Raw genomic sequence first — 15,631 nt, 5'->3', positions numbered from 1 at the left:
ACCTTGAAGCTGAAGCTGAAGCTGAACCAGCAAAGATAATTTTTGCCACGAAATGAGGGCGACAATAAACTTTACGAGATTTCAACACTAGAACTTCAAGTATTTTCATTACGAGGTCCCTTATTTCAGATTTCAATAGATGCCAGGAAGATTGTTACACAAGAATTTACAGTGAAACTTGTCCTAGGTGGAGATGAAAGCAAGTGAAGGTTGGGGGTTGGGAAAAAGGTAAAAAGAGTATTTATCCGAATTGATTTTGGGTTTGCTAGAGGGACTTGAGAGGGAAACTCGTCCTTGCATTTTGGGATTAACTGCAAGTTGTCTTCTTATAATGTTGGTTAAGTAGCATACTGCCCCATGTGACTAGAAAACATACAAATTGTCCCTCGTAGCAAATGGTCAAATATGTGGGTATGATTTTCTTGGGAATAGCAACGTGAGGGGGGGGGGGGGTTGCCCAAACCTAGGGGTGGCAATTCGGGTCCAAATCAGGTTGGCAGGTCGGGTTCGGGTCAACCCGTCAGAAAATCTGTTGACCCGAACCCGACGCGCCAACCCGTGACGGGTCAGGTATGCTGACCCGAACCCGAAAATTTCAGGTTGACGGGTTGGCGGGTCGACTCGAAATGACCCGAAACTTAATTTTAATTTATTAATTTATCATTGTAATTTCTAATAAAATCAATTTCTCACAAAACTAATTACATAATCAAGTAATAAAAATTTAAATAAATAATTCCAAACCAAATCTAAAATAAATTAAACACCGTAAAAGTGTTTTATCCCAAACAAAATATAAAATAAATTAAAACAGTATAAAAGTAAAAAATAATATAATATATTATTTGTCCAAATATAATAATTTCAACTTCACACAAATTAAATAAATTCATTTAGGATTAAGTAATTAATGCCTTTGAAAAAAAGAATAACTTAGTTTAGTTAGATAAAATTATTTTTATGTTTATTAAATTATTTTTAATTCGTAAACGGGTCATATCGGATCATATCAGGTCATCACGGGTTGACCCGAAATTGACCTGTTTTCTTTTCGGGTTCATCGGGTCCAACCCGATTCTGACCCGAATTCCCAAAATCTCAACCCAAACCCATTAATTTCGTGTTAGGTTCGTGTCGTGTTTTCAGGTCGTGTCGAAAATTGCCACCCCTACCCAAACCTCACCCCGCCCCTACCCCATCCCCCATCGCCCGCTTGCGCCAGGCCGCCCCAGGCCTTCTTCGCTTCCCCGTGGATGCCCGTGGCTAAAAAGGCTTATAATTAGTAAAAATATATATAATTAATAAAAATTTGAAATTAGTAATTTAGTATAAAAGTATAATTAGTAAAAAGTGTAATTATTAATTTAATATCAATGTATTAGTATAACTAATCAATAATTTGTATTAATATAAATATATAATTATTAGTATAACTAAAAATATTAAATATGTTACGGCGGGTGACGGGGTAGCAGATGGAGCGAGGGTATATATTAGGCCTATCAATCGGGCCTAATGAGCTGGGCCGGCATATGCTCAAGGTCAGCTCATTTAATTTGTAATATTTTCGGGATTCGGGTTACGAGTTTCAAGCTAATAAATGTGAAACTCATACTCAACTCACATAATATTTGGGTTGTGAGTCTTATTCGGGTTTAACCCAAGCTTACATATTACTCCTTAATTTTCTTAATATAATTACTATAACTATTAAGTTGTAAAACTAATTTAACATTTACAAGACTATAATATTAAAACTAAACATGAATAAATAATAGTTCTTAAAAATATATAAACCAAAAATTTTTCAACAATATTTATATTTAATTCGTTCAAAATGCATGAAAAATAGTAATAAAACACACGATCATAAGCCAATACATCTTAAAAGTTGAAACCTTTTTTATAACCTGTGATTTGAATTCAAACATGCTTGATGATTTGTGGTTCTAGACCAAAAATAAATCAACCAATATTATGCCAACACAAAAATTTACTCAACCAATAAGAAAAGTTAGAGATTTAGTTATGCATTACTAATATTAGCTCTCAAAAAAGCTCATCGAAGAGTTTTCTGATGTATTTTTATATTTTGTAATTTATATATATTTAGTATTTAGTAATAATATATTTGGATATATAATTATACATAATATCAAACTATAAATATTATATATACATATATAATTAAAGGGACGGGCCTATATCGAGTTTGAACCTAATGAGACCCAAGCTCGACTCATATTTATTTCGAGCCTAATGTTTAGGCTCAACCTCAGACCGACTCACTAAAAGATCGGCTCATCGAGCTTTCTGTCGGGTTAAACGAGTCGAGTTCGGGTTGGCCCAACCCCATTTACAGCCCTAGTATATATACTCAACCTTGATTTTTAGCCGAGCGGCAGGGCGGCGGGGAGGGGTGAAAACACAATCATGCCCTCAACACATGTGGCTTTCATAGTTTAATTTTTAGGTTGTTATTATGCTTTTTTTTCTACTAAAGAACATTATAGTGTCTAGAAAATAGAAATATAGATACAAATGCAAGTTATTATGAAAGTTACATAAATTGTCTTTACTAAATAAAATGTTTTAGTTACTTGTGATAATTTAGATATCAGTTTATGGTATTTAAATACTTTAAATAAGAAAATAGCAATTTATGTTTAAACATCATAGAAAACATTAATAGGACAAAGAGAAAAATGAAAGTGAAATTATTTTTACAAATATGTAATTTCTAGTTTCTGTGATAAGGAATTATTAATAAAAATGGAACACTGTTTTATAGAAAAAAATAAAAAGTATATACTTAATTGTTGAACAATACTAGTGTTACATGCATTTCACTTTCAATCTTTCTTTCTCTAAAGGTGAAATATGTATTGTTATCTTTTTGTAAAAAATTAGTAATAATTCCTTATTACAAAAATGAAAATAAAACTTTCATAAAATATATTTAATTTCATTTTCCTTTCTTTGTCCTTATTAATATTTCCTTAGGATGGTTCAATATATACTAGTATTTTCTAATGAAAAGTATTTAAGCGTCATAATTATCATACGTAGCTAAAATATGTGTAGTAAAAATAATTTATGTAATTTCTAAAAGTATTTACATCTTCAATTATATCACCATTTTCTAGACACTGCAATGTTCTTTAATAAATAAATTATACTAACACCATTTTTAAGGATAAACTTATCAATGTATTTATATCCACAGGTATGACTATCTTTGACACCTCTCTTATACCCCTACCCCCCCTACCCCACCCAATATATATATATATATATATATATATATATATATTATCAATCGTCACTTTTTATTTATAGTATCCTATACTATTCTAATTTAAAGGGGAGATCCAACTAAATCTAAGGGAATCGGTGAGGACTGCACTACTATCAAATCAAACGGATACATTATGCATCCGTCTAAATTTTTTAAAAAGCCATTTAATATGATAATTAGTGGAAAGCAAGGTTTTTCCAAACCTTAAATGGCTTAGCGGTGAGGCTGGTGGCTCCCCGGCCCAAAATACGCATGTCCTCTTAGGGAGCGGGGGCAGGCCCCGGGGGCACTTTCACCCAAGACTCTGGTTGAGAAAGCATGCAAGCTGTCTCTGACACCAACTCTATATTTACCATCTATGGAGGTCTAATCTTTCAGCATATATCTGTGCATTCCAATATTGTCAGGCAGATTATTGGTGATAAATAGTGACAGTATCGAGATGCAGGAAGTTCAGAGGATTATGAAAAATTGAGAACTTAGCTTGGTTCGGAACTTTAATCACATAATATTTTTGTGTCATTAGTTCTTGTTGTGGTTGTTTGCAGTCCGATGTACTGTAATTATGGATTCCCTCGGACCTTCGTATGTTTTTTTTTCCTTTTTGGTATGCTGTTTCTTTGTTTTTCAAGAAAAGTCCCATTAAAAAAAAAACTTGTGATTAGCCTTATATTTGGCGAATGCACATTTTCTCTAATTTTGAAGATAAATAGGTAAATCTACTTGCATAATATCCTAATACGCGAAACTTCAAAGGTCTTCTCTATGAGATTGTTTTGGCCCTTCATATTTTGATCTGTTTACTATTTCAATAGTTATATTCATTTGATTTTTTTTGGCCCTTCATATTTTCCGTATTATTTACTATTTTAATATCATTGGAGCTAATTTTGTGATTGGAAATAGCTAGAGTAGTAATCATGCTAAATATTGGCACTTCCATGATTGTTAAAAGGAATTTTTTAACTTTTGCCCTCATATCGAAAAAGAAAAAAAAAGACTCATATTTTTATTTTAATTGCAACCTCATATTAAAAAAAAAAGAGCGGTGGTGACCATAACCAAAGATGAGAGTTTATTTTAAATTCACATTATCGAAAAGTGAAAAAAAAAAGACTGTTATTAATAAATAATGAGGTGGCAACAACAATTTCCTCATAATAACGGTTAAATATTCCACTACAGGTCCGTTTGATTCACGAACTGGATGATATGGAATGACTTATCCTCGGATTATTAATCCTAGGTTGAGTTATCTCCAAATAAATAATCTAAATTATCTAATATTTGGTTGGTTCTAATTTGGATAAATTATGTTGGTAAATAATCCTATTCTATGTTTGATTGAAGATTGAATGAGGTAGGATTACTATTTTAATGACCAAAGCACCTTTTAATTTGTAAACTCTTTTTCAAAATTAATTTAATATTTTATAAAATATTAATAAAATAAATTAATATTTTTAATAAAATAATTTAACCAAAAATTTAATATTTATAACTTTTATTAAAATAGAATAGTTTGAAACTTTAGAATTATAAAGTAAATCAAGGGTTTTGATATATAAAAATTTGTATTCACACAAATTTAGCCCATTCGGACCCTTAAAAATAGATTTTGACATAGTTTTTGAACATAAATTTGAAATCCAATTAAATAATGAGCCGAGTTTTGGTCAAATTAGGGTTAAATTGATTAAAATCTAACACATTTAAGAGCTTTAAATGAGTCGAACCCAAGCTAATATAGAAGATTTTTCTTTGGATTGAATTTGAGTTTATTGAAATCCTCATTCACAAAATTCAATAAATAAGGTTATGTATTTATATAGAATTTGGTTTAGAAAATAAGCTCAGTAAGGGTCATTTAGTCCAAGGGCAATATAGTCCTTCTATTATGATGTTAGTATGAAATACTAGTCAAAAATTTTAAATTAATTAATAGGAGTAAGTCAAAATTTTAAAATAATGAATAGGGGCAAATTAGTTAAAAACTTTTAATATAATTAGTAGGGGCTAATTAGTCCATTTATTATCATATTATTATGCGAGAGTATGGTTATATAATAGTCAGTATGAATTTGAATCATTCATAAGGACAAATTAGTCCAAATATTGTTATATTAGTAGTAGGGGCAAATTAGTCAAAAAAACTTTAAAGTTAATCAGTAGGGGCAAATTACTCCATTCATATTATACTAGAATTTTTTCCTGTGCCTTAGCAAGGTCTTTTTTAAAATTTATTGTGAATTTATACAAATATGAATAATTTAAATACGAAAATTAACAACAATTCTTCATGTCCATTCATATTAACTTTAAAAAATTAATGTATTCTAAATGTTCAATTATTTACTAATTCTTAAAAATTTGTTTACATACTTTCACTATAATATGATAGTACCAAATAATGTATCCCATATCAAAAACTTGATAGATATTTTTTTTATAAATATTCTTTTAGATAATTTCTCTTACACATAAACCATACTTGTCCTCAAGTATGAGAATACAAATCAAGCAATCAAATTCAAACAGTGGCTAAAGGCTTGTGCAAGGGTATTAGTGCAACTATTGCCAGATTCTGGTGGGGCGGGGGTGGTCTAGAGAACAAAGTGCATTGGGTGAGGTGGAGTAAGCTTACTGAAGTTAAAGGGAAAGGGGGTTTGGGCTTTAGAGACTTAGAAGCCTTCAATGTTGCCTTGCTTGCAAAACAAATTTGGAGGGTTGTTACAAATCCGAATTTGTTAGTAAGCAAGGTCCTGAAAGCTAAGTACATGAAAAAGAATGACTGGCTTGTTCAAAAGCCCCCGAGCGCTGGAAAAGTTTACACAAGGGAGGTGAGCTGCTTCAGCAGGGCCTATACAAGAGGGTAGGAGATGGAAGGTCAATTAAAATCTGGGAAGACAGATGGGTAGCTGGATCGCGCTATGGGAAATTAACTACGGTAAAACCAGCAGGGTGTCAACTTGAGTGTGTCCATGGACTAATAGAGGAGGGGAGGTGGAAGACTGATACATTGCATCGCTGGTTTAACATAGATGATGTGGATCTCATAACTAACATCCCTCTTAGTCTATATGAAAGGAAAGACAGATTGTATTGGTTGCATAGCAAGTCTGGTGCTTATACAGTCAGAACAGGCTACGTTATTGCCAAAGGGGGAAGGGAGATTATGAACCACAGGATTGCACCTGAATCAGAGACTAGCTGGGCAATTAGGAAGCACACGGTGTGGAAAAGATTGTGGGGCTTAAATATCAAAATGAAGCTCAAGCATTTTTTATGGAGGTGTTTGCAAAATGGGCTGGCTACTAGTGAAGCTCTCTACCAAAGAGTTGGGAAAGGAAGCAATCAGTGCCAATGTTGTGGTGAGGCTACGGAGACCATTGAACATGTATTCTTTTTTTGTCCAACAGCTCAAATGGCTTGGAGGCTAGCTCCGGTGAGTTGGGAAGGGATAGCTGAGCTACAATGCAACATGTGGAGGTGGTGGGATGCTGTGATGGAATCGGCTAAGGGTGCCCAAGGAATGGACCGCATCAAGCTCACAGTAAATATACTTTGGCAGCTCTGGAAGGCGAGAAACAAGAGAGTATTCCAGCTGGAGAGCGAGGACGCAAAAGTGATAATTGACAAAGCCCAGCAAGAGTGGATCGAATTTGAAGAGGCAACTGGTCCTCAACCCCGAGGATTCGAATCAACAGAGCAGGAAAGATTGAGTCAGCATAATTGGGAGCCACCAATGGAGGGAGTAGTGAGAATTAATACGGACGCAGCAATCTCAGCAAAAATGGTCAGGACCGGATTGGGAATTGTTGCATGGAACTGGCGAGGAGATCTAGTGAAAGTCTGAGGGATTAGTAGAAGGAAAAAAGGGGAAGCTGCCACGGAGGAATCTTTAGCAATCCGAAGTGCGCTGGAAATGGCTCAAGCTGCAGGATGGACAAAGATAGAAGTCCAGTCGGACTGCAGAAACGTTGTGAGCTCAATCAATGCGGGCAATGTTCAGGATTGTAAGTTACAAACAATCCTAGAAGACATTGAGGCCCTAAAGACTAGCTTTGACAGTTGTATCTTCTCCTTTGTTCCCAGAAGTGCGAATGGTTGCAGTCATGCAATGGCTCAATTTGCAACCAAGGTGGTTAATACCATTGATTGGCAAGCTTCATTTCCAACATGGTTAACTGTTCTTGCTAGGAAAGATATGGGGGTAGTTACCCCTTTTTGTAATTAACTCTTGTATTTTCAAGTGTTAATATCTATAAAATGTTATCGTTTGTTTAAAAAAAAAAAAATTCAAACAGTGGCTATTACTCGAATCTTCTATTGTCAAGATACAATTAAAACATATGTCAAGTATTAGTGGCAATTTTCAAGAAATATCTCTCTAATTAACTTTCAAGATCAATGACTCTTTTAATTTATGACTAACTAATCTAAGAATATAAAATATTCAACCAACATCCATAAGCAAATGGTTCGACTATTAAGCAAAATCTCAACATTAAAATTCATGGATTAGCGGGCTAACAATTCATTCAAACACTTCCACATTTTTCACTATTAACACAAAAAAAAATTTTATTTTTATTTTCTAAAATATCCTCACACTTGAGTTTTTTTTTTCAGGGGGAATGCTTAGTCTTTAGCCATTTAGGCGTTTTGACGCAAACTCCAACATTTGCCAAATAAAAGAGGCCTGTTACTCAACTATCATCGCTTAAAAACCACATACTCATAGTTATCGTCACTTTTTGACTCGAAAAATCGACACTTGTGGTGAAGAGCTCCGGTTACTAGGCAACAATACTAGTAGAGTATAGCCGAATACTATTCATAAATAAGCACCAAATTAAAATTAAAAATCACAATAATCCGCTTCATTTCTTAAATTTGGAGAACTAAGATTAATAGTTGAACCAATTTGCATAAAAAAAATGCTAGACAAATATTTACAATACTTAAAGAAGTTAACCAAAAAGTACAAAAGTCACATAATTTCAAATATTCACCAAAGAGATACCGTAAAACTTAACTATGTCATACTTAACACCTTAGAGTGTAAAATCTTAGCAATAGAAAAATTTGAGACATCTAACCATCATTTATCAGAAACAATCACAAATATGCACAAAGGTAGGCAAAAAATGGATAAAATTTGACAAAGTCAAACAAAAAATTCCAACAAAAATGCCTACACTTGCACTTTTTCAATATATTATCAATATACTACTCCTCCTACACCTAAATCTTACATTGTCCCTAATGTAAGAAATAAAGAATAGAATACGAAACAAAAGGGGGCAACGAAACTTCCCTAAGCACATAATGGAGGGTCTTGAACAACTATAGCATAGGTGGGAATGGTGGTGTGAAGCCAATATGGTGGAACTTCACTGCCCCCAAACCAAAATCGGAGATGCCAACAAATAGCGGAAATGGAAATGGTCATGGGTGGTGGCTACCGGCGGCAGCATCATGGTGTGATAGTGATGGTGACGAGCAGCAACGGCACAAGCAGTGGCGATGGCATGCGAGCGGTGATTGGCAGTCGCATACATCTGCGGAGAGAGGGATAGATAGCAGCGGTAGCAGGAAAGGAAGAAAAAGGGAGGGAGAAGAGAAAGAAAAAGAGAGAGAGAAAAAGAATAGGGCACCGTTGGATTTTTTTTTTGAACCGCTGCGTTAGACGTGGTCACGCCTAACTGCCCTCGAATCTTCTGACTAACCCTCGAAAATTAAGTTCCTTAATCATGACCACATGATGTGGGCACGCCTAACTAATGCTGAGTCTTCTATCGAAGCGACGAAAATTTCATGTTGTAACGACCCGACCTCCCCCTAGAGCATACCCAAGGGTTTGAGGGACCACCAGCCCAACTCTTGTTAGAACTCACTCACTAACATTCTTGAAATAGCCTTTCAGGCCTCGAAATTAACATAAAAATTTCATTTCCAACCAACAATTCAAACTTAATTTACAATCCAAAAGTAAAACATAAGATTACATTCTAAAGATTCCAAATACATCTCATCTACAAAAGTACAAGTACAAGAGATTATATACACTAGTTCACGTTCACTTGCTCCGGGCTCCACCCCTGTAAGGAAAACAAATTAATGGAAGGAGCTAAAAGTTCAGTAAGGTTCCCAGAAATGAGTTAAAAGCTCAGTGAGATTTCCAAATACGCAATCAAGCAGGCATACACGGAAACATTTATATTTAGCACTTTGCACACTTGGCACAGTAATAAGCAGTCATTCAAGAATCAATCATTCATTCATTGAAAGGATACGTGCTCACTTGGAGCCATTTATTCATTCATTCGCCAACTATTTTCCTTATCCCTCTGACATTAGAAAATATTTGCAAGTAAAAACTCCTTCAGTGTTCATGTCATTCATTCATTGAATTCACTGGCCAGTTCTCCACCAAATTTCATGGTAATACTCGAGTATACCAAACATTGTCCCAGATTCACCAGCCGTCCGACCGAGTCCGTTTCTGGCTTGAGTCGACTAGTAACGAAGGGCAAGGGCCAATTTCAGCCAAAAGGCTTATATTCATGCACAAGTAGCATTCAATCATTGAAAATTCACTTTTGCTTGGGGCGAGTGCGATAAAATACACACTCGTCCATCGAAAATTCATTTAGCAATCATTGGAAAGCATTTAATATTCCGACAACATTCACAACATTTCACATAGTCATTTAAAGCACACACATGCAAGGAAGGATTAGTGTTTAGCAAAACCAATTTCAGGCCTAGCTCATTGGCCGGATTCAAAATCTATGATCAAATGTTGAATACAAAATACAATCAAGTAGAGTTTTCAAATATCCAACACTCACTTGTGAATATCACAAGGAGATCATGTGAATAGAAATTATATAAATAGACTTCATGAGCTTAGTAACACTAAGTAAAATACATGCACGCTTGCTTTTGTTCTGGACAGAAAACAATCGGAACTTTTAAGTTTAAAACGTGACATGTGTGACTAAAAATCATGTTTTAAAATGGTCATAACTTTTGCCTTGCAAAATATATATAATTTTGGCAAAATTCAGCTTGCTTATCACCTCCAAGGTTAACTCAAACATTCCTAAGCAAGTGAAGTCCGAATCGATTACAAATCACACCTTTATGTTCAGTTTCACTCTCTTATCCTTCAAGAAATAAAATGGACAGAAAGTCCCCAGTTCTTTCTTCAATTTTTTTCTCCAATTTTTCAAGCTAAGTTTTATGGCAAAACAACCCAAATCAACTCCACAACTCATAACGAAAAAGGGGTTCTTAGACTAAGTTACAAAACCAACTAATTTAAACTTATCTATAGCATATAAACATAATAAATCCATGATCCAAGTATGAAATGGAGTGCAAGTAATCGAGAAAGTTAGGTTTAAAAACCAAAAAATGTTTCCAAGACCCTTCCAAGTTTTTTGTCATTTCGTAAGAAAAATTCCAGTTTTTGTAACACTCTTTGAAAAGTCATAACTTGAATTTTGTAAGTCCAAAAATCATAAATCTTATACCCCGTTAGAAAATAGAGTCAAAAGACTACAACTCTCTAGAAGACATCTTCATAAAATTCAGCCCATATATTAGTCAAATCTCAGCCTCAACTTAATGCAAAAACAGGACAGTTTTGGATTTTCAACCCACTTTGAAATTTTTCTGGTATTTATCGAAAGTAAACCAAACCATGAATTTTATACGGTTAAAAGAGTTACGAGTCTAGTTTCAAATGCAACATACGGAATTCAATTCGAATTTTTCTATACCAAGATATAATAGATTTTTCAAAACTACTCAAAGTTTCCTGCGGAAAAAATTTTCAGCAGCACTTCCCTTTATTTTGCCTAATTTCAAGCCATTTTCAAGGCTTCATTCTCACCACAAAATAGTCTCAAATCAAGCATATACATACTAAGCCACCAATTCACTAATCAAGCATACACATAGCATTGAACCATCACAACTCCATGTATATATAGAGTTTCAAGTAACTACATCAAGGCTGGAATCACCAAACCTAACAATACCATGATAGCTATGTCATGTCTTTTACCTTATAAAGTATCATCCATCAAATAGATATAAAGACAAGTGGGAAAGATAAGGTGACTATCAAGTTTACCTCTTAAATCCCACAAAACAAGGCTGAAAAATCACAACACAACCTGAAAATCGTGAAATCCACCGTACAAATCCTTCCTTTAGCTTCTATAACATCATATATTAAAGAAACTCAAAGATAAGGGAGGATTTTTAACAAAGTTCTCCTCTTTACCTCCAAACTTAGATGGACAGCCAAACAAGAAGTACTCAAGGGTTTCTTCCTCCAAAACTTCTCCAAAAGCTTCCCCTCAATCTTATCTCAAGGTTGATTGGAGTGGATTAGGGTTGATCTTGATTTTTCTTCCATGATTCAAGCAAGAGATCAAGACTGAAAATGGAGTATTTTTCTCTTATTTCCCTCTCAAATTTCGTCCACCCCAAGAAGTGTGGTGAAGGAGGTTATTTTTGTGGTCAAATAGAAGCTTACTTAGGATAAAGATCAATCTTTAGTCTTGGTCAAACTTGGTGGCTTCTTGACAAATGGCAAATCCTTATCTAGTTGTTTTCCATTCACTAAAATATCTATCTCATCTCTAATTATCTCTTAACTCCTTATAGCGCAATATTCCTTTTTACACAAAACTCCCTTTAATCCTCCGAATTTATGATACACACCTCAATAATCGGTCGCACTAATATTATGCATTATGAGACTTAACATGATCACATGAAACATGCACCAAGTAAAATAAGAAAATAGGTCAAAGTCATGATTTAACTAATAAAATAACTAAGAATTCAAGGCAAGTAAATGAATTCAAAGAAAATATGTAACTAACTATCGGGTAACAACACAGCTTGCAAACATCTAAAAGTGAGCAAAAATGAACAAAATCTTTTTTTCTTGGTCAAAACTAGGGTTTGAAATCTCTTGTATTAAAATCTCTTTCTGCCATAAATATCTCATGCCACAAAACTTTAGGCAATCAATGGAAAGAAGCAATAAGATACAACTGTCCGTTATCATTCATTATATATACAAGCAAGTGAGCCAAAATGAAATGTATGAAAATTTTAGATTCTCACACATGCCTTAGGCATGACCACCTAGTGTGGGCACGTCTAACTATTGAAGAGTCTTCTGTCCGCAGACGAAAATTGCCTTCTTTAGGCGTGGGCACGTCATAATGGTAAGAAGTCTGCTAATCATCAACAACGAAAAATTAAGCCACCAAATATGAAAAGTCTAAGAGAAACCTATTGAAACACATAATAAATGATAAATAATAAAAAAATTATCAAACAACTAAAAAAAATGGATTGTGCTGCCTCCTAATAAGCGTCTTTCTTTAATGTCTTTGACTAGACATTGTAATGTTTATTCACAGAGCATAAAATCGTGTGACTCGTTTCAATGCTTCATCTTCTATGTAGTCCTGATATCCCTCGTAAATAGAGTAATCATTGAACACACGAGGTACGGTTTTCCATGGACTAGTAGATGGCACCAAACAAGTAAACAAGAATCTCAATTCTTCACTCATTCCTCTATCACGCGTTCTTGTTGGTTCAAGATATTTTGTCATCGCAATTCTTAATTTATTCTTGTCATGAAATTCAAAATCTTCTGGTATAATAAAGTCAATCTCACTAATAGGAATTAAAGAACAAGAGTCAGGAGAATATTGATTAAGGAATGGAGGAGATATCACCGCAGTTGAAGATTGTTTACTGGATTCATTCACTTGAACAATTTGATGTTGGGGTCTCATTTCTTACACTTCAACTTCCTTTTCAACTGCATCTTTAGATCCATTTTCTTGAAACTCTTGCAATTTTATGTCACTTGTCAGGACAATTACATTCTCATCTTCCTTAAGGTCAATGATGGTCTATGAGGGCAATTCTTCATAAATTGGAGAAATCAATTTGCTCAGTGTAGATGCCAATTCATGCTCTCTATCTTCCATCCTTTTAATCGTCCTTTGTGTGTACTGTTGAGAATAATATACCACTTCCTCAAGAGACATATCTCATGTAAATAATAGTTCTTGACGCATTTCATCCTTCATCCCTCCACTTCACATTTGTGTCTCCTGTTCAAATCGATATGTATTAGCAGTTAGTAATTTCATTATTTTTTCAAGAGACATACTTGACATGGATGACGGTTCTTGAGACTCTTGTTGTTGAAAATCCATTGGCCCGGTCGCATAATTAAAATTGGAGTTATCCCACCATCCTTTATCATATCCGTTTGAATGAGAGTCATACCACGTTTGAAATTAAAGTGAAAAATCTCTAAAAGTATAGATTGGAGCGCTTAGGTTATCTTGAAATGCGGGGCATATGTCGGTTGAATGATCTGAGGCAAAATAAGTTTCACAATTTGCAATAGCCAATTGATCAATAGGAAAAACACGAATCTCATAACCCCTTCTAGGAATAAAGTCCAGTCTATCATCAAAATATGGAATGTTAGCAGCCATAAACTATATAAAAGAAAAATAAGAGAAAAATAAAAAAAATGCAAACAAGATGAACTCAAAAAGAAATAAATTAATCAGGCACTAGTCCCCGGCAACGGTGCCAAAAATTGATAGGTGTCAAGCCTGTGCAATAATAAAGACCTACTCAACGAAAATATAGATTTGCATATAGCGGTAAGCAAGGTCGATTCCATAGGGATTGGGAAAAATTTGCTCTTGGGGAATTTTCAAGATTTAACGACTAGTAAAATATTACAAAGGTAATAAAACATGCAAAAAGAGATTGGGAAAGACAATTAATGGGGAAAACACTAGCCAAGGTTACACTTCAGAGATGGTTCAAGTAACTGATCATTGATACAATTATAATTTATTCATTAATAAATAGGTTTTCAACTGCTGATACGATCTGACAGTCAGTTTCTCCTTACTGTTTCGATAATTAAGGTACGACCATTGACTATTTTCCTAATTTAGGAATAACCCTAGGTACGACCATAGGATTTAATTCACCAATTGCATTAGAAACTAAAAAAACCCTATTCTAATCAATAAAGACGCTACGAGAGCTTATTTAAATTAGATTGTATGTTTCCCTAACACAAATCAAAATATGCCAGTTGCCACCAGGATTAGAATAGTCAAACAATTACGGATTCAATTTTTCTAATTAGCAAATAGATTACGTGTATAATTAAATATTGCGCATCTATTCAATCACACACAATAATCATACTCTATAAAGCGGAAAACGTACAAATATCAAAGAACAGAGGAGATAAATAAAATCAATTAGATCTCACAGTAATAGCTGAACCAAATCCTTGGTGTTCCTTGATTAGATATACGAAATTAGTTCTTCATTGATGGAGAACAAGCCATGCCCACAAGAAAATCCGTTGGAAGCTTACAATTGTCTTCCTCTAAAATCAATGAAGAGCTAAGCGAATTGAGAGGCCGAGGGACTGTCCTCCCCTAGGAGTCACGGTTCTCCTCCAAATATTAATCATACGGGATGCCTGCTTTCTTTTTTTATTCTTTTTGTTTTCTACTAGATATCTACTACCAATAATGAACTTCTAAATAAAAAACGAAACCTTCCAAGATAATGCTAATTGTTCCCTGATAAGACATCTAATAAAAAGTGGCAGCTTCCTAATCTTTAACCAATATTCCACATAGACTCCATCTTGGATTGGAAAACGTGCGCTTGACAATCAACTCCAAGAAAATCATCCATTTTTAGCACTTTTTACTCCAATACCCTACAGTTAACATAAAGCACCAAATATAAATAAAATCCGATAATTAAAACAATATTTGGTTAAAATCGAGGGAAAAATAATTATAAATTTAGCAACAAATTATGACCTATCAATAATTTAAATTTTTATGATGTCCAAAAATTTAGAACTATATATTCACATTTAATTAAGTAGAAATGATCCAACAATCCACTTTTTCATCAATAAATATTTAGTTTCTAACAACATTGGTAATTCTGTTGATGTAAAAATTAATTCTCTTTTTTTACACTAAGTTAATCCAAAATTAAGGGAAAAGATAATGAACAATTTAAATACTAAACAACGATATAGTGATGAAAGGAAGTAATTTGTGAAATATATAAGATTTTAATAATTGTAATTTGAAAAAGACTTTACTATAGTTCTATATAATAATTTGATAGAAAGCAGATATCATTAAGATAAGATTAGTTATTTTTTAAAATTATTTTAAAATTTGGGATAATTTTTAAACATATAATATAATA

General features: G+C 33.7%; 1 protein-coding gene across 1 annotated transcript; it reads left to right on the top strand.

The window, feature by feature from the left end:
- Positions 1-6,085: 6,085 nt before the first annotated feature.
- LOC140013437 (uncharacterized) lies at positions 6,086-7,154 on the top strand. Its single transcript, XM_072062717.1, has 2 exons — positions 6,086-6,138; positions 6,209-7,154. Exons 1-2 carry the CDS (start codon positions 6,086-6,088, stop codon positions 7,152-7,154), a joined length of 999 nt encoding a protein of 332 aa, XP_071918818.1.
- Positions 7,155-15,631: the final 8,477 nt, after the last annotated feature.

Source organism: Coffea arabica, chromosome 8c, assembly GCF_036785885.1.
Source record: "Coffea arabica cultivar ET-39 chromosome 8c, Coffea Arabica ET-39 HiFi, whole genome shotgun sequence".
In the NCBI taxonomy this organism is placed as follows: Eukaryota; Viridiplantae; Streptophyta; class Magnoliopsida; order Gentianales; family Rubiaceae; genus Coffea; species Coffea arabica.
The sequence above is the reverse complement of the archived record's forward strand: the minus strand, read 5'-3'. Positions and strand labels throughout refer to the sequence as shown.